Source organism: Plectrocnemia conspersa, unplaced genomic scaffold (genome assembly GCF_051122295.1).
Source record: "Plectrocnemia conspersa isolate PC_06_02 unplaced genomic scaffold, ASM5112229v1 ptg000003l, whole genome shotgun sequence".
In the NCBI taxonomy this organism is placed as follows: domain Eukaryota; kingdom Metazoa; phylum Arthropoda; class Insecta; order Trichoptera; family Polycentropodidae; genus Plectrocnemia; species Plectrocnemia conspersa.
Window position 1 is genome coordinate 2,685,361 of NW_028277167.1, and position 21,587 is coordinate 2,706,947.

General features: G+C 28.8%; 1 protein-coding gene across 1 annotated transcript; it reads right to left on the reverse strand.

Annotated features, from left to right (window-relative positions):
• Positions 1–233: 233 nt before the first annotated feature.
• On the reverse strand, positions 234–20,805 carry LOC148236350 (uncharacterized). Its single transcript, XM_088182399.1, has 7 exons — positions 20,684–20,805; positions 13,025–13,088; positions 10,803–10,969; positions 6,054–6,246; positions 5,819–5,952; positions 3,296–3,539; positions 234–1,084 (listed from the first exon to the last, which is right to left on the reverse strand). The coding sequence occupies exons 2-7, from the start codon at positions 13,074–13,076 to the stop codon at positions 1,023–1,025; spliced, it is 852 nt and encodes a 283-aa protein (XP_088038525.1). The 5' UTR covers positions 13,077–13,088; positions 20,684–20,805; the 3' UTR covers positions 234–1,022.
• Between the last annotated feature and the right edge of the window lie 782 nt (positions 20,806–21,587).

Here is a 21,587-nt window from a genome sequence, read left to right on the forward strand (position 1 = left end):
AATAAAACGTCGCGTTTCGCGGGGCCGTTAAACAGGCCGCGGCACGTGAGGGATTCCCTATGGGGTATACTTACATATATTAGATTATAAGGGAGGGGAAAATATGTGTGTATAAAAGTCTTGGCTCTCGTTCCCTCGGTCGTAATTCACATTAGGGCCGGCGCTGATTCTAATTTTGTTTATAGCCGGTCACTCCTGGGCTCACTCATTCAATATAAAATAAAAGACACGTTAAGACAAAATATTTATTTATTTTCATAATATATTTATTATAGCTACACATATATTCAATAAATTTGTGTGTGTGTGTGTGTGTCAAGTTTTAACGCTGATCTTTGACTGTGTATTATACATTTTATATTTATAATTATATTAAAAGGTTGATGGTTTTTGATGATGCACAGCCTTGTCCAAGTCTATGTAATAAATGTTATTAATATTTATTTTTAATTTTACAGTACATTGCGTTTGATTCGCATCGAAATCAGTCGAGTGATTCATGCGTAAAATATATACGTATTTATTTTTTATTAAAAAATATGGGTTAAATATATATTGGGGCGTATAATTTTGATCAAAATGCTCCACATATATTAAAATCGTAATTCGATAAAATATTATTTTAATATAAATTTTCGCTCTTTCTCAAACTATTATCTAATTAGATATTTCAATATCGAATCTTAAAAAAGTTTTATGGTGTTAGACAATGCATATTTTTTATATAAGTTAGACTTGTTCGAAGTTGTGCATCAATTTACCGAGGCGTTAACATTTAGTAGGTGGTATGATCGAAGCGAAATCAACGACGAAAGCAAAACTTTGTCAAAAGACAGTTTGTCGAATTATTTACACTGAAAGTATTAATTAAATCACAGACGAAACGCTCGACGTTCGTAAAACAACTTTGGCGATTTACGGTATAAAAAAATATTTATTCTTATTGCTGCTAACAATCACCCTTCGAGTGATTGTCTGACGTGGGGAACTTTGGTAGAGTGCTTGGGAAGTGTGGTAGATAATTATCGACAGCAGACTAACGCCACAGCGAACGCCATCAGCGAAGGGGACCACCCTAAATAACCTGTAATAAATTGCAAGCATTAAGGAAATCAATCATTATATTATCTAAGTCACGGGTGACCAATAAATAATATAAATTAATAAATATTTAGCAAAATATCATTGAATACCATTACCTATTATTTTGCATTCAAAAATTATTTTGGTAGTTTAGATTTTTAGATAATTTCAGAATAAGTTTATTCATTTCTAAGAATGCGATTTCAGCCGAAGTAATTGTCAAATAACACGGGGATTAGCAAACTTGCATGTTAATCACAAATATGTAGTGATCTCTCATGAGCTTAGCAAAAACAACAGAAACCATTAGTTCATTGCATAATTTTCACAGCTTTCTCCATAAAGGATTACGTTTATGGAAAATCATGATCATTGATTATCAAACCGAAATTCATTATTAGTAGGATTGAAGTGTCATATTATCTAGCATATACTTATAAATAATTATCATGCATTTAGTTTTATTTGATAAGAAGAAAATCAATCAATTTTTTTCTTTTAAAATGAGGCATATATATGTCACAACGAAAAAATAGTAAGATGCAAATCTGCGCCTTAGATTTTTATTTTCGAAAGATACAAAATAATATTTTGTGTACTTATTAAAAAGAAACGCACAATAACAACTAAGACAGAAATTTAATTCATGGACCATATATCACAAAAACGATCGCCTGTTTATTGCTGCTCTAAAAATAATAGTAAAAAATTAGCTAGGTTGAGAAGTACTTTAGCATTCGCTACATTCTTAAGACATATTTTACCGTTCGCTTTTAAACTATCTTCCCAAAGCAAATATAATAATTAAGATAAAATACAGAAAATTGATTCATCTCAAAAGAACAATGGCTTTATCTGCAAGAAGTAATTTTCATTTAAATTCATTTTTTAATATGAATCATAAATTAAAAAAAATGTTTTTCTTACATTTTTTTGTCATTTATGTGAGTTTTTGACGACATGAAATTCGTAAAACTTATTCTGATAACAGATATTGTAAATATCTTGATTGATTTTGCTAGCCAGTCTGATCCTTGATGTTTTAAAATAACGATAATTCAGAATCTTAGTTTGTATATTAATGTTTAAAAGAAAATAGGTAGTTCATTTTTTGTCATTTATATAAGATAAGGACACTATAACCGTCACATAACATAAACTTGTTCTGAAAATATCCTTTATATCTCAATTCAAAATGGCAGGCATTACAAAAATAAAAAAATCGTATCCTCACATAAAAAAATTGGAGATTTTTTAAAAGAAATACAAAAAACATTGTTTTTAATATATATTAAAATAATTCTTAAAATAAAAATTAAAAAAATATTTACACAATTTTCTGCATAAAATGTAGTGTGTCAACCAGAGGGTGAAAATATCTACTTAAAAACTACCAGAATACTGGCAGAAATCGAATAACGCAGTCCGTAACATCTCAGACTAGTAACTCTGAGGTTTGAGGGTTTGAGGCTCGGTAGTGGCACTCGAATTTTTATTTATAAAAAATACATTATAATTTATCTGCAAAATAAATAAAATTAGGCATTAAGTCAAATTTACGCACCCGCGTAAAAATCTAAAATTTACGTTATTAAGACATAAACATCGGCAGGTCATTTGTTCTTTTCGTTAAAATACTTTGAAGTACTGATCATGAAAAATATTTATCGCATGATAATTAGCAAATTAAATCAATCATGCTGCATAAGAACGATTTGGTCGTAAATTCATTTTTATTGCAACTGTTCTAAGCCTGCAAAACAAACGTAGATGGTGATTTACAAACGCAAAGGTAACATTCAAAGCAATAATTGGACGGGTTAGCATAAGTAGGTAAACCCCAACTCTCCTGTGGCTTCTCCTGCCATATGTGTCAAAGGCTGATTCAGCCAAAGCATAACTTTTACTTCTGACTAAAACACGTCAAGTATTTTAATCCATTTAAATTTACTGAGTTTATACATACTCAAATTTAATAAGAGGCCTAGCAACTTTAAAACATCAAAAATCGAGGAAGCAACCGCTTCTCTCTTCACGTCAAATGACTAGATCCTTCGGATACAAACCATATATTGGTAATAAGGGTTAATTTTTAGTATTAAGTTTAAAAACGAGTACATACATATTTTGTACAACTCAGAATTTTCGAGTTTAAAGACATTTAATTGTATCACAAGTTGTGAAAAATATGTTGATTGGAATAAATGCTTACCGCTAGATGCATTGGCCCATTCCAGTTTCTGGTTCCGTAAAGTTTGTGTGTCAGCCAAAGCCGCCGTCAGGAAAGTAGAATGAGACACGGCTGGAATAGTAATCAGAGCTGCAGTGCACCTCACTCTCAGCAGAGCTCCTCCCAGGAAGTGTCCTTTGGACAGCACCAACTTTAACTTGGCGGTACTGATCACCATATTCTCTTCGTCCAGTTCCGATGACCGCTCGATGTTAGTCTCCTCAATCTGAAATATTTTTTTTAAGAAGGAATTGGGATACTTTAATTAATAAACCTTGAAATTTAAATGAACTTGGTCATGATATATCAAAATTATTATATAATTATATTTTTGATCGATCTTTACAGATTAGGTTCTTCTAGATTTTCCTAATCTCGCGGGTGATTATCGTGGTGAATAATAATAAATAAAATCAAAAGAGGTTGTACATAGTGATTGTATTGTTTCAAAATAAATTATTTCTAATGACCGGTCAATGAATTCGTCTATTTAAAATTATTGGCTAGATTTACCCCCATGAATTTTTCACTGAGGGTTGGTTTGCTTTTTGTTTGTCTATTAAGTTTTATGCGAGACTATAAGGTTGGGAAACGCTGGGTTAGATGAACCTGCTATATTATACGATGCGCTCGCGTGCCACGTCCCAGCCGAACTAAGATTTATTAAAGTCCAGATGATCGATCGTCGCTTAGCTAACGAATAAACTGTACATTACGTGCGCCCTATTAGTTTAGGGGTGGTTTTTATACTTATGATTGAATCGCTGTGATTTTTTGTTTGTGAAACAATATTGTACAGCGTAAATCAACTATATCTACATTTTTTTATTGCAGATTTACTTTTACTACGTATTTTAAATATATTATTAAATTTTTATTTTATTGCTTTAGTCATTCCCTGAATAAAAATAATTTATTATTTGCTGAATAAATACATTATTTTTATTTATATTTTTATGCTTACGCATGACATGTTTTATAGTAGATAAAACTGACATTACAATATATTTTTTTATATTAAAATTGTGAAAAAAATAGTAGTAAACCTTTATATAAACCATTGTTGGCAACACGTTAAATTTAACTCAATAAAGCTCGTGTAAAGTGATTTTTAAAATTAGCGCACAGTTTAATCGATTGACTTTACACCATACGAAGTATTTGTTGTCGTTAGTCACCTTAATTTATGATATGAGTATTGTTATTTATTTACTAAAAACACTTGAGAAGTTCAATTTAGCTCTTAATAGAAGCAATCGCTAGTAAAATATTCACACGAATTATTTATATAGTATCATATTTGGAAATTTCTTGTTTTTATACGGTATTTTGTATAGCACGATTGACCAGTTGTAAAAATCAGTGAGAGATTTGATTTTTCTAGATTTTCTATAGATTTTCCTAAATACTGGCATGCTCATGAATTAAACAAATTTTCTATTTAAAATATAATCTTAAAAATAATCTTAAAAAATAATTAAGCTTGTGATAAAGCGTTTGAATCGGGTGAAAAAATATTTTTTTATTAAAATGAGACACCACCGTGATAAACATTTCAACAGCTAAAGTTGCAAAGTACATGCGATAAATAAAAAAAATAATGAAATATTCGTCGCCTTGAAAACATAAATTGTGTGCATTCGGGTTTAATCTCAAAACGGCCATTTGTAATCTGTATCGGTAAAAAAATCACTACCTTTTTAATTTTCCGTTTCACCAAAAAAAAAGGTGACTAGCAAAATCTAACATAAAATGGCCCTGGATATAAATACTGTAACACAGGCAATTAAAAACACATATTTTGAGAACTCCTCAGATTTTTTTTCTAGTGATATTCACACTTGAACTTTTACTTCGGAATTCTAGGCATCTGAATTTTGCGAGCTCTCTTAATTAGACTACAATCATGAGAAGGCCGATTTAATTTCATACTAGCGAAGATCACAGATGCAACCGCTTCTCTCTTCGCTTCCAGGGTCGCCTGAAACCTACAGACGCATTCAAGGTCACAATTATTAAATAACAATAAACTTTGTCTTAATGACAAAAACAAACGTACCTGATTCGAAGGATGCAAAATAAAATTATTACTTTTATCAATCAAAAATCAATTTGGCCGCGATTTTATTTTGTGGAGGATTAATATTAAGCGGCTCATCTTATATTAAAAAAAATATAAATGTAAAATGTTATTAAAATATGCAAAAATTAAGGCAATGATAATACGATTATAAACGCACTTACTTAATTAACATCTGAAAATACCACAACGAATGAACCTAATTTATGCAAATACCCTAATGATGTTTTACACCTGGAGCGTGAATTGTCTAACAAATGGGCCTTTATATTAAGGTATCAACTTGAAAATGCAATTAAGAGATAAATTAGCCCGACCATTACGCACGTTTTATTCAGGTCATCCTTATTAATTTGCACCTTACCTTACCTTTTGAAGTTCTCGAAATTTTAGACTTTATAGTGATTGGATTTTTTTCTACTAACCTCGGCGTCATTTACGAAAAAAATTGGCGTCGAAGGAGGAGCCGATGGAGCCGTACGACATGTTAACTCTAGAAGCTCTCCTATCGCGTAAGAAGATCTCAGTCCTTCGATCTTAGGCTTTTCCAGTGGAAGTGCTGTAAAATTACTTGAAGATAGAGACATTTAAAATATTTTTTATAGCATCTTGTATGCTTTTTATATATGTAGTTTTTTGTGGTTTTGGAATTGGCGATACCTGCCACGGTCATGTTCTTGCTCTCGAAGGCCGTGTGAAAGGTAGGTGCTTCTGTAGACACTTCACAAGTGTACGTTCCTGAATCTGAAGGTGTTAGGTTGGTTAGTCTAATGGCACATTGAGTACTTGAACAAGCTCCTTCGTCTGACGATTCCACTGCAGCTCCAGGAAGGGGAAACAACAGCAGATTTGGCTAAAATTATCAGTAATATTCTAATTTTAATATCGTAGTTCTCTTGAGTTAGCATTGTCAGATGATAATATAGAGTAGACGGTAAACGTCTGACAGGATTTTAATCAAAGTTAACAGTGATGCTGTTTAAACTTGTATTTGAAAGTTTAGAACACTTAATCTGGTATACACCTGAGGCACTAGAAGCAAAAGCAGCGATTCACATTTAAATGTATAATCATACACGTTTATATTATATAAGGACGTATTGCAAATTTATTTAAAGCTCGAAAAAAATTACTGTACAGTAAGATTTTTAATGTTTTTTTTTTTATTATATTCAACTAATTCAATTAATTCAAGAAAAATATATCTTATACTCTATACTATTTATATAATCATAATCAAAACTCAACTTTGAATGAATTATATTCATACTTTGTTTCATAACCAATGTAGTTCAAGTTAACTTATAATACTCTGCTGAAGCATAATATTTTATAAATATAATTAATAAAATGAAAGCTTAGGAAGAATATTTTTTAATAAAATAAACTTAACCAATGGTATTGTCAATGTCTAATACCCGAAAGTCCTGAGTTCGAACCCCATTGAATGCACCACTCGTGATATATATATAAATATATAGAATAATCTATTTACATTAATATATTATATATTATTAGTATAACATAATTTTGCAGCTTTTAACGAATTTTAATTATACTTAATATATAATAAAATGCAGCTATATGTATAAAAATTAATTATAAATATGTAAATAATTATTTAAGATCGCGATATTGTACCGAAACACTAATGATTCAGCTGAAACCAGCGTGGTATTTAAAATCTTATAGTTTTTTTTATCTTAGCTGTTAAAGTACTAAACCACTTCAACACATTTTCCAACGTATCTTTGAAATGTAGTAAGCACGCCATTACAAGGCATTATATATTTTTCATCTCTCACATTCGCCATGATAGAGATATGATACGAACGACGCTCACATTCCACCATGTTCCAACTACCTGAGCACGTCTTTATGTCCTCATGTCCTTATGTGGTGCGTGCTAAATTTTGGCGACGTTAAGGGCCGATAACGACTCGGAACGACGCCATAAAACGAGATTTTGCTCTACCACCACCGCTCGTTTGACAAATTTCTAGCGACGCCCAAAAATGCTCTATGTACATAGTGGGTTCGAAAAGTTTCCGGACTCGAAAAATAGTGCGTCAATGCGAGGCTTAGGTCCAAACATTTACAAGTCTTTCCAGTGGCTCCTCATTTGGATTTATTTAGGATATGATAGGCTGGGCCGCCGAGAGCAAACCCGGGCCCTGGAAAAACAATGATTCCGGGCCTCATGACAAAAAATATTTTTTAACGTTGTAATATAATTTCTTTAATAAATAATAATAGGTACGAGTTAACCCTTTCTATAATACAAATAAATATAAAAATTAGCCACCATTACGACAAATTTCAATTAGGCATTAAAAATTATTGAAAATATATACTCATATTATTTATCTGATAATTTGTCGCGTTTTCTTTGCTGCTCAGTGTTGCCTTATAGTAAATTTACAGTACAGGTTAAAAGCAATTAAATAGTGCCATCGCAGTGACAACTCTTGATTATCAAGTGTTTATATTAAGACTTTTTATAACAATATTACGAGTGAGAAGCGAATATAGTACATCTAAACCGAATTTTGCACAATAGGAGAGCACAAAAAACAATTATCCCTTCTCAGAAGTCAAAAATCCACGTCAAAAGCAATAAAATCATGCCGACGCCGTCGCAGTGGGAACGCTCGTTACCGAGCGTTCCCACTGCGACGGCGCCGACACGATTTTATTGCTTTTGACGTGAATTTTTGCCTTCTGAGAAGTGATAATTGTTTTTGCGCCCTCCTATTGACCAAAATTCGGTTTGAATATACTTTGATCAGCCTTCTTATATTAGAAGTCCATAGTAATATCGATAAGGATAGCTATTTTATTTTTAAAACATAGTGTAATATCGAGATGTAGACAAACTATGGAGCAATATGTGAGATGCGGTGTCTGTCTGCACTTTTTCTGAAAGATGAGTTGATTTAGTTTGTATTTTAGACTTGAACTAATGAAAGTTCTAAATCTATAATTTGTTCTAGAAATTTCATTAAATTAGGTTTGGGTTTGAACAAGCAAATGGACGTTTCGCAACTATCAGATTGAGCTACATAGACATTTTAGAGCAGCATTTTAGCGCCAATCAGTTAAATTATGTTTTCGCTAGTAGAAATATATATCTACTGGTGAAAATGTATTTGGACTTTTCTAGTAAAAATATAACTTTACCAAAACATTTATGCATCGGATGTAAATAAATAACGATAAGTATGTAAATATATATATATATATATATATATATATATATATATATATATATATATATATATATATATATATATATATATATATATATATATATATATATATATATATATATATATATATATATATATATATATATATATATATATATATATATATATATATATATATATATATATATATATATATATATATATATATATATATATATATATATATATATATATATTACTATTTATAGAAAAGTTAAAATCATATAATTTTGTTAGCACCTGACAGATAATTTATATTTTCACTGGTAAAAATATATATCTACCAGTGAAAATGTATTTCGATATGATTTTACTGAAATGCCATATTTTAAAAATTCGAGACTGTTTATTTTAGATTTTATTTTAGGAATAAGCACATGAAACTGATTGTATTATTTATTTATTTTGCTGCAATAAATCTAAATGTAAAATTACTGAAAATATAATTTATAAAAACATTAAATTTATATAAATCAGCTGGTGTTGTTGTTGATTTTTCGTTATTTCTTTGCTTCTTCCTTAAGTATTCGATCTAAAAATTCAGATCAAATATCTAATAATTTACATTCGTTGAATATTTCCTCTCATGTCTAATATTTTTTAAACATTTAGAAAGCAATAAAGTCAACAATAATTTGTAAAGAAATTTTAACACAAACGAAGCCGCGTCAAAAAAATACAATATGTCCCTTTGAATGATAATGTTTATTGTGAAAGTACAACATAGAAAGTGGGTGCTTTTGAAGGCAATGTTCTACTACTTTTATTTATTATATAATATGTATTAAAAGGACCAAAGGAAATTTTACATTAAATTCATCAGTATATGGGTACATCTCAACAAACTGTAGTTTAGTTCATATTCATTATTTAAGGTCGGTTTTTCTTTTTTTATAAATATATTCTTGCTATGATTTTTTTCCAGAATTTGTCCCAAATTATCTCTTTTATGTACAGTCACATACAATCATTTAGAAATAAAATATATTTTTCTTTAAATTAATAAATAATTGTTTCGGTTATTTTAACGCATATAAAAAATTTAGTCAGCAGCTAGTCTTCAGATTTTCTGATCTTTGTGTCTTTGTAGCTGCGAATTAGAAACTTTCACGAAAGAACTTCAGTTGGAAATAATTAATTTACAGTGTTTTCATATTTTAAAAGATTTTTATACAAATCCAGTCTTAAAAAATCCCGCAATAATCGTAATTTTTCTCTAGAAATCATTTCTAGATTTGGCAATACTTACTTGTAAGATTTTTTTCTAAGATTATATATAATAAATCTAAATATAGATTTAATTTAAGCGGTTTCTATTTTTAATTACTTTTGATAATTAGCACCAGTAAATTAACACCTTACCTAAAATCATTATCAACGACAGTGAAAGGATTAAGTATTCTCAATAAACGCGATTTTTATTAGGCATATGTATATTTGCGTGAAGTGTGTGAATACATTTTTAATTAAATGGTATGCAAAATAAATATACTGTTGTCAGTGGTCAATGAAAATTTTTTTTTTTATATTTGTATTAGTGTTTTAAAAGTATATTTGAACTGAGTGAAGCTTAGCAAAAAAAAAATAAAAGGGTTGCATGTGCTCGCGGGCCGTATGTTAGAGAGCCCACTATTAGTGGAATAAATCGGTGATAAGGTATTAATATTTAAATCTTGTCTGGGAGATCGAAATTAGTGATATTTATGTAATAATCTTACAGATGAATATCCTAATATAAAAAAAATATTGAGCTGCTTGCATATATTGATTGTATAGTTCAGATTAATTTTTGAGGTCGATTTTTATTTTTAAAATATGCCATGATGACAGAAAAGATACCTTTGTGATGTTATGATAAAATATATTTTTGTGATGTTATGTAAACTATTATTAATCTGAATTTTATGAATTATTGTATGCATTGAACTTTTTCAAAAGTAATAAACTTAAGTACAATAACTTTTTGAGCAGCCCCGTAAATTATTTTTATACATCTAAGAGAATCTCATTTGCAGCTAATCCAGATTAGTGTTTTGTTTGTTTCTTACTGGGCGAAATCCTCCCCGAATGCTTTTATTAATGTCCGAGGATTCTTTGTGCGTCGAGTCACGCGAGCGTAATAAAATAACGCCATCCGTTAATTAAGGGCGCAGCACAATACCTTGTGGGTGGGCATGTATCTGTAGAACTCCTCGTCGTCTTTATACCACTTGACGGAGAAAAGGGTTCCTTCGCCTGTGTCGTAGCTGCATACCAAGCTAGCGGGTTGTCTTTGGTCGGCCAAAGTAGGCACGTTCATGCCTACGATCTTCAAGCATGAAATGCTCCCTAGAAATGGGATGAAATAAATATAACATAATTTATAGATGTATGGTTATGTCTTTTTGCGAGAATTTAATAATGGTCGATTGTGTTTTTCTTATATTTTTCAAGTACAATAATTTGTGTTACGTCTAAAATGCAATTAGTTTAAGTGATATTTTTTATTAGTGGCATCTATAATTTTAAATTTGAAAAGCACTATATTTTGTGAATATAATTAGTTGTAGCTGAAGTTCTAAACAAGCCGTTTGCTGCATTAGTGCTGTTTATAACTTTGTTCAAAAGGCGTTTATCTATCTATGTATATACCTATATATGCATTAAAGCAATTAACAATTTCTTAACTGTTTCAAGCTAGTTATACAACAGTAAACCAATAAGTTTTTCATGTATCTTGAATGGACTGTACTCTTAAGGTATTTTAATAACTAAATTAATTACCTTATGATGCATTCATATAAAACTATATTTAAGTACTTGTAAATCAGGATTTCACACGTGGTTTTACTATCAGCAGAACCAATTTTTAAAAAGCATTTTTTTGCGAATTGATTTATGGTAGCTAGATTAGAACCCAATGCTGTAGTTAGACTAAAGAACGACGGCTGGTCGCGGCGCTTCGGCGACCGGTCCCGTAACATATCATGTAACGTATAAAAAAATCAAGTCTAATGTGTCTCATTTCTAATCAGCAATTACATATTCAAATATATATATATATAGTCCAAAGTTTTTAAATTGCTTTAATTATTTATAACAAAAAATAGAAATATATTTTCTCTCATATTCGCTGAATATGTACTATAAAAAATATATGACTGTGAGGTAATATATATTTTTACTGTTTAAACAGAATGAAATGAAAAAACGACGATAGCACGTTTGCGCTGCGCTTAATCACCGACGACTACAGTTTGTGGGTGATAACGTCCATGCGTTGTGACTGCTGTTAAAAATTATAATTTGACAATCCATAATTGAATCGTTGTTTTTTGTGTAGTCTAGTTTGTTGTGGTACGTATTTAAGTTCAGTCAAAAGCTGTTCAATAATGAAAGTCTCACGGTTTTTTTTGGTATGTTATGGTTTGCTATGCTAAGGTTTTTGATAGCTATCAAGCAATTTGTAATAATACCCTCTTTAACCACTTAAACGCCAGCGAATTACCGGTGAGTGGCGTTTTGATTATTTTTATACACAAATTAATGTTTTAAAACAAACTTTTTTTAATTGTAAAGATTATTATTCTAGCTTAATTTATCAGTAAAACAAGTATTTTATATTCATTTTTAGAAACAGATACTGACGCGTCACGGGAAATAACAAGTGACTCACTAATTAGTTGCTGGCGTTTAAAGGGTTAAGCTAATTTTATTTAATTAATTAAATAACGTATGGTAAAAAATATTTTTGTTCCAATGAATTACTGAATTTAAATATATAATTACTGTCATTGTTTTTTTAAGATGAAATACTAATATATTTTTCTCTAAAACTATGCAGATAATAAAACAATGATGCAATTAATTGGTATAAAAATATTATTTAAAAAGCATAATATAGAAAATAACTTCGTATAGGGATTTTAAGAGATTATTGAGTTTTTTGTTGTATAAACATTATTAATAAAAATACAAAAATCTTTAAAAATAAAATTGAAGATATCTTAAAAACATATACAGATATTTCAAATACATATAAATCTAGCTTTTTTTTTTAGATACAGAAAATTTATTTGTTGCAATTTGTCTGATTTAGATATTTTAAAGCGCATTTTCACGCTTTGATAAATATGCAAACTTTGAATAATACACATATTTAGATGCACACTTTCTTGCTTTGACATATAATATCTGTTTCCAGGTAGCAAATATTCTGCTTTATAAAATAGACGCTTATGTTTTTGTGAAGCGTGAGGGCAAACTTTTAGAGCAGCTATTGATAAACTATAACTTTTCTCATACTCATATTAATAATGCAAATTTTATATGTTGCACTGCCTTTTTATAGTAAACATGGGATCGACCATTATTTTCTGAACTTTATATCATAAAAACACTCACCGAATAATATTATCACAATGTACGCCGAAGCAGCTGGGTTCGATTTCGGCATCTTTAAATAGTTCTGCAACGGATAATAGTGTTGTTACGTGTGTTTAATGCTTTCCACCTCTTTATATACACAGAAAAGGATCGAGTTTCGTCTAATTGTTGGCTCCTTTGCAGAGTGAAACTCCCCTAACGAGCGGTGATCCGATTTCGTACCTCTAACGATCCCAGAAGGGAGCAGATTCGTCAACAGCATCTGTTGCGCTCTTAAATTTAACATCTCTGAAAACTAATCGAAAATTTACGTTTTAATTAGACTTAACTGTCCGGAAAACGTTTATAAATGTTATGATTTATTCTCTCAGATAGGTGCAAAATTAAAATCAACAGAATAAAACAGAGTCAATTATATTTACGAAACGTAGATAAACTTTGCCACCAGTGAATTAAGCATTAAATACATGGACTTACACTTAGACTCCAAGTTTATTTTTATTAAGTGTAATATTGATTTTTGATCTGTATTTCAAACTATTTTCAACATAAAAGAACGTCTGATTCTTTTTTTGCAAATATTTCAATCATATGTCAGATTTATTTTGCTAAAAGCAAACTTAATTTTTTTATTAAAAATTAATAAAAAAATATTTACGTTATCATTTATATGGAAACGCGCCACATAAGAACGAACATGATCGTATTTTAAAACAATTCTGACAAATGCTGACAAGTGTAAATATTTTTCCGATCACGCTGATCATAAATATAAGCTTGCTGTTATTGTTTGTTTAGGTTTAAGAGTTTCGTAATGCATAATCCCTTTGCAGTACCACCATACACAAATATAACTTTTTTTACAGTGAGCTTGAGCTTTGAAGCATGCTTTGATACTTAAGCTTTAGATAAGCAAAAAATTTTACGACGATTGTTGTCGTACAACACACATTTCTCATCTCCGGTTATCTAATAATCGAAAAAGGGCGACTCAGCTTCAATATCCAAAAGCTCTTGGGATATGCGGGTACGCGCTGACTTGTTTTTTTCGCTTAATTCGTGTGTAACCCTAATCTTTCGTCTCGAAACCTTTCAAATCTTCTTAATGTGTCTATGCACTATTAAATCGGACTGGCTTAGTTTCTCAATCAGCTGACGGATATTTTGAATAGAATTTGCTTTAATTTCTGCAGCTATCGATCAATCATCGTCTATCTTTGTTGCTCTATTCTAAATATATCAATTCTATCGTAATGTTCGATTTTTTTTAACCATATTTTACAATAACGAATATATAATGAATCACCTACCACTTTACAAATGTTTTTATTGGATATATTTGCCTATTTTTTTTTAAAGAAATTCATATAAAATGCAATTTCAAATAAATTTTTCATTAATTTTTCGTAAATTTTGGAGCTCACTTTAAAAAAAACGGATTGTAAAAAATACTTTCTCAGGTATCAATGGCCAAAGTACGACTTAAATGCAATCTTTGGAGAAAATTAAAAAAACAGAAAATCATTTAAAATATAAAAAAAACATTTCGAGCGATAGATTAATTAATAAAAAATTAAAATAAAACAAATTATATTTATAAATCGTAGACAAATTTTTCCACCGCCTTTCTAAAATAATCAGCAGAGAAATGTAGTTCTCCCGTCTTTTGCGTGCCGGACAAAAACACCCCGACATAAGCACGCGCGTCATATTCGCGCCGACATAACCGCGCGGTGACAAATAAAATAAAATTAAAAAAATGAAAACATAATTTGCATAAAAATAAATATACAATATTGAATCCCAACTAAGTATATGTTATTAAATTTTCAAATCAGATTAATATTTCAATACTAATTTATATATCACATGATTTTGGATAGTTTATAGAAATCTTTTGAGATTTTCTAATATAAATACGATTTTTTCTAACGGATTTTATTTGATCGTTATAATTAAATCCCCATTGGTCAACGTATTCATATAATGTGTCAAGAAAAGTGAGTACCGTATTGCAATTAATGCTATTAATAAATTCTCTTCTGGTTGATTGATATTGGAAAGGACATCTGCATCACTCACGGATCATACAAATACTCTAATAACCATTCCTTAATGATTTATTCATCGGCATTTTTAAAGTCTTGTACATGTTTTATTAGTTTACATTTTACTTATTCGTTACGAACCAAAAAAACCTTTCTATGTCTAATAAAATATTCATATCAAATTGAACCAATATTACTGAATTTTTACCCGAAATTTAGTAATTAAAATTTAAATGAAATAATTACATTTAATATAAAATTAATATGTGCGAAATATGTATTTATACGTAAATAAATACAACCACACCTATTTGCTATAAATAAATCAAATAAACAATTTTGTTGATAGATTGAATTAACACATTTTTTAACCTTAACTACCCTAAATATATAGTAGATCAAATTTTTTGCTAGGCGTGTATTGAAATATAAATATTTTAATTTATCAATATAATATTTTTTACTCAACTAAAATAATATATTTCATTTCTTCATATATATTTGTAATTCTGATGAAAAAAAGTAAAATGGACCGCGGGTCAAATGGAAGATACGATCGCATTCAATAAGTATTTGACGCTGCGCGATTATGTCGAAGCACAAATGGCGCAAATGTTAGACTGGCGTATGACGGCGCGCTTATGTCGGGGCGTTTTTGTCCGTCGCGCAATGGTTTTTGTCCGTCGCAAATTCTAACATTAAATATTTGGCTTATACCTAGACTTTTAAATTTATTAACACATTTAGGGCTGGCTGCCATTGCGGTATTTAGACCAATATTTGATAGAAAGAGCGCGTTTTAAACAAAGGTAAAAATTCATTATATTAAACATTAAATTATTAATTAAAAAAAATATAAAAAATATTACACATTAAAAAAAAATAAACTGATCTTATTAGTCATCCAAAACAAATAACTACAATAATATTTTTATTATTAATCTTTAATTATTATTATAAATAAATGCCATAAAATACAATCAAAGAACATTGTCAAACCAAAAAGTTAAATAATTCCAATGATTCCTGATTTTAGCCAGATATGATTTAATTGGAATTTAATCTATTGTTTTTTTTTCGTTAACCCTAAATTTTAACCACTATTTTTCCTTCCTTTTTCATTAAATTGTAGTAAATCGTAAATATGGATATGAAAATTGTTATAAAAAACTATTATATAATGTTTAATGAATATGTTTTTGTTTAAAATATTTGATTAAATTAATATATAAACTGAAATAAAAGTTTTATATAAATACGAATTAAATTTGAGGTATTTTTGTGTAAATCCAGTAAATCATGTACTATATATGTGTTCCTAGGATCACTTTACTTAAATTTATATATTTAGACGAAAAATATTCATATTCACCGAAAGACAATATTTATTAAAAAAATATATTTCTTCCTAAAATTTCGTATTCTAATTAATAATGTTTTACAAAAATTATCTAATGGTTATAAAACTTTTATATTAAAAATAATTAATATTATAAATGAATATTTGCGTTACTTAAACAATTAATTAATTTAATTTTGATCGAAGCTTATTTTAAATATAATAAAAATTGTCTTTGGTGCATTTTATACTAAGGTTCTAAGAAAATAATATTTTGTTTGACATAATAATTGCGATAATAACACCATCCAGAGTTTCTTTGACGCAATATGCAATTATTTTAAAATACACGTTTTTATATACTGCAATTAATTATTTATAACTACTCATTTGAAAACCTTTAGCACGAATGCCTCATTTATACAACTTTAAGCTTTTCTAGCTAAAACCGTCCCTAGATGCAAACATTTAAACTCGCTTTGAAAATACGTACGTATGTACTATGCGTAGGTTAGTATCACAACCCCGTGAGGTGTGCTAATTAGTTAATAGCAGGTGTAACATTTTCCAGCGGGTTATTTTTCCTACCCCCAAAAATAAACTTAAGAGTGGTTAGGCCTCCCCAGCATAATTATTTCCTCAACTTTGCCACTTCTGCCGAGTTAGCTCCCTTTGTAACGCGATCAGACTTTCTCGAACGCTGCCAAAAACCAATTTATCATTCCGGAATTACTTTTTTTCTCCACCGAGACAAAGGGAGGTCAGCTCGCTAAGTACTTCATTAGACGAACGGTCGACTTCATTGTTGTATCGTTTTGAACAGATCTATCAAATAGTTTATCAATTTTAGGTGTAGATTTAGTAACTGCAGTTAAGGGTGAGAGTGATTTATTAATGTCTCTTTGTTCCCATCATTTTGATAAATATACTATGAAAATAATAATTATTTATTTTAATAAAAAATACTAATATATTTATAATTTACTATTTTATCGTAGACCTGTAATCTCTAAAAAAAAGTGAGTCCTCAACTTATGTGAATTTTTTGAATTTTGTTTCGTTGCACAGCTTAGATGACAAAAAAGAGCCCGTTGTTTTTTAGCTATTTACTGTCGAATATTCGTTAATTATTTTTTCTTATTTGTTGTATAATATTTTGAAACTTTTTATTAAAAAAATAATTAAAAACCGACTTACTCTGAAAAGTTTTGTATTTTAAAAATCGAGTCTGTGCATAGTAGCAATTTTTTCTTCAATTATGGCCATTTTAGATTTGCCTTTGATGTTATTTATAAAAGCATGGTTATTACAAATACTAACTGAAAAACGAATGTAATTGCCGAAATTCCAGAAATTATTTATATGTCCGAGTTATTATGGTGCATCTGTGGACTTTTTCAATGATTAATATTGATTTTTATATATTTATAATTTGTCTAAAGTAACTTATTATGGTAATATAATATATATATATATTTTGGGCAAACTGTATTATAGTCGTTTAGGCAGAATACTTTATTAAATTAAATTTGTGCACTATTATTTTTGAAATTGAAAAAATAGTGAATAATCTGTATTCATTATTTATACAGTATTTTGAACTCTTCATAGCTTACAAATATATTCGAATATTTGATCATATATTGAAATATTAGTAAAAATAATGAATATTTAGAAACTCTCTTTAGAACAAATTTATCACATAGGTTGAATACTTAAACAATGTTTTTTTTTAATATATTTAATTTAATTAGGACTAGATAGTTTGCTAAGTAAAAAAAAGCTCAAAAAATGGCTCTATTGTCTATCGGCGACGACGAGCGACGGTACGTAAGAGCGAATTTCGACCATCAGGAGCGAATAGAGCGCTATATAGGAATTTATTTTTGTAGAGAAAACAAGCTATAAATATTTATTATTATTGTACTATGAGTTTACCTTATTAATTTAAAATACTATTCTGATAATAAATAAATATTCTCTGATGTTTAACGTCGACGACAATACTGATAGACGACACGCATGTTTTTTATTGCTTTATAAGATCGTATAAAAAAGCTAGGGCAATTGATTCATTGACAAATTACTGAACCTCATAATATCATAAATGATATTATGTTGTGATGCAGTTATTTTATGTGTTTAACTAGTTTTTATAAATTTTAAGTATTGCAGAAAAACATGCGTTGTCTGCAAACATAAGTATTGAATATATAAACCAAATTAGTGTAAATAAAATGTCATTTTTTTAAACGTTTTTTTACAAAATTAAAAATACAGAGAAATTTATTACCAGTAGCTGATTTATAATCATTTTCAATTCACAAAATTTAATTAAAAGTATAAAATAAAAATTATAGTGATTACAATTTAAATTTAAAAAATAGTAATAAAAAGCAATTATAAATGATTTACTTAAATAATAAAAATTAAACGTGTAGTTAAATTTAGGTTTGCTTTTATTAAATATTAAATATTTTAGTATTTTAAGCATAATTCGCTAATTTGCTTTTATTAAATATTTTAGTATTTTAAGCATAATTCTGTTATTTTAAATCTTAGTATAAACAGGTGGTGTGTTTTATTTTCAATGACCGAGTTTATCAAATAATTAATTACTGCTGTTACTCCACACCGAGCAAGCGCATGTTAATATCGGTTTAATTAGTTCTTTATAAATTCATTTTTTTTCTGTTAATTATTAGTTTTAGGGCTGCAATACCAGCAAGCTCTTCGAAACTGAGCTCCGCCATATGTTAAAAAAATAGCTTATAATCTAGATGTATACCAAGGTATTTAACGCTAATCTTCCATTTAATGTAGTTTCCTTGTTCACTTTAAAGGGGTAAAAGCTATGGTTTTATAAAAAAAATATTTTATTTATTAAAATATTTATTTTAGTATTGTAAAGATTTATGTAACTTAATTACATTTGGTTTAAGACTATACTAACTTATTATAATGGCTGTATGTCAGCATACATTGATAAGTCAATATTTAAAAACTATAAACGTCATTATAAAGTACTTCAGCAAGATTTTTTAGTGAAACAACATAGCTTCTACCTTTCAGGTATGAGCGTATTATGATCATTATGACAGACTAGTGGTATAAGTTGGTGACTAATACTTGAAATACTTGGGTTTAAAAGCCATACGAATCCCAGTGTTTTTCAATTTATATCGTATCACAAGTACTATTTAATCGATCATCACTAATTAGATTTTCCTCGATTTTTCTAAACTCGCAGATGGCGAATAATTAAAATAAAATTATGCTAGGAAATAGATGTCATCGATTTACAGACTTTGATTTTAGTCTGTCATATTTACTTCTTACACGGTAGTTATTGACTGAATTTATCCTGTTGTAACGCATTGGGCTAACGCTTGTTATTTCTACAACAAATATATGTTGATGACATAATCATTTGTTGTGAAATGATTTTTTATATCGAGTAAAAATAATTCTGTGATTCTTACATATAAAATTTGGGTAGATGCTCAGTTAAGTTAGTGAGTCGTAGAATACAGAAAATAACCAGAGATTATTTTAAACGAAGTGAGATTTTGTAAAATATTATAATACTATGTACAATAGTTTATGGTAAAACTTTATTATTAAGTTGTTAGATATCAAATGCTTCGAAATTACTTACATGTCAAAATAAATCAATCGCGATTTTTTTTCCTATATTTTTAGTCAGAGTTTTTTTTTATATCATTTTTTGAGTTATATATATATATTTGTTACGTACATTTAATCACCTAATTATAGCTACTTTTTGAGTTTCATTTAACTATACAAATATGTAATTAAAGCTATGTGATACATAATACGTATATATTATTTATAGAATCTTACACTTTATCTGAAAAGTACTATGCTTTTTAAATTATATTAATTATAATTTAAGAAAATTGAATTTTAAATTTTACTGCAAAGTTTGTTTGTATTTTAAATAGTTTGACGATATCGCTGACATAAAAAAATAAATTAAAATAAAATATTTGACTGTAAACATCAAATACATTTACACTAAAAGTTATTGTTTATTATTATATTATGTAAGAATTTTTTAATGCATAAACAATTAAAAGAAAGCTTATATAACATATTTGACTTACGCTATGCTTTCTCAAAAAGTTTTTTGAATTGCAAATCTTTAATTATTTTAACTAAACTTAAAAAAATTGGAACCCCTTTTCTAATTGGCGCTCTAATACCTCGATCCGTTTCTGCGTATATTTTTATTTCAGTCCATAATCACACTCATTACACGTTATTTACATTTTACGAATGTTTTTCCACACTATACGAAACAAATCGCGAATGGCGAGGGTCAAAACATTTTGACAACAACTGACAACGCGACCGTCCCGCGCTGCCAACGTAGGCGTACTGACCGTGGCACCACGGGGGCGTTGCGGCTTCCAAACTGCGTTCCGGGAAACATCCTGACATGTGATCGACCACCGGTTCTCCATACGTACCGTTTTGCTTTTCCACGCCGAATTTCCCCAGAGCGTTTGGGAAAGCTCGCCAGTCAACTCAGTACGCATGCGCGTTTCGCTCGACTATACAACCGACGTACGAATCTATTGAGATAAAACACAATAGAGGGAAAATGTCTTGCTTCTTACTCCGAAACGAAGAATAGGTCTGGATCGAGAATGTCAATAATACACAATCACGTATACATGTGTAAAAAAACCGTAGGAGCATTTTTAATTTAGTTTACCAATCCATTAGTACAGTTTTATTATAACTATAAAAAATATTGTATTATAAATAAATTAATACACTCACTGATAAATATATATTGTATTAAATAATTTAGTATTTCTAATTAACTGAATATTCCCTCTTAATCAAAAAGGTTCTTGCGATACATTTATATGAAAATATTTGGTTATTATCCGTTCTTGTTAGGGCTTCCAAAAAACCGTCCGAAAAACAAGGTTTTCGTTTTATTTTACTAATCAAAAACCGACCTTGCCAAATTAATATATTTCGTATGATTTAAATATTTATTTTCAAAAATAAATTCGTAAATTTTTGCGTAAAATTATGCAAAAACATCCCATTTCATTGCTTTAAATGTACTGTTTATTGTAAAATAAACAGAAATGGATAATAAAAAGCACGTTAAATAATATATTTAGCTGATATAACTAATTTTTACACTTAAATT

What these genes read in the sequence shown, in the direction of transcription:
- LOC148236350 (XM_088182399.1), bottom strand. Translation starts at nt 13,076, where the DNA reads ATGCCGAAATCGAACCCAGCTGCTTCGGCGTACATTGTGATAATATTA. An exon ending in GATACATGCCCACCCACAAG is followed by an intron (nt 6,247 to 10,802) that starts GTATTGTGCTGC and finishes TGATAATTTTAG; the next exon opens with CCAAATCTGCTGTTGTTTCC. An exon ending in TTTTCGTAAATGACGCCGAG is followed by an intron (nt 3,540 to 5,818) that starts GTTAGTAGAAAA and finishes AAAATATTTCAG; the next exon opens with ATTGAGGAGACTAACATCGA.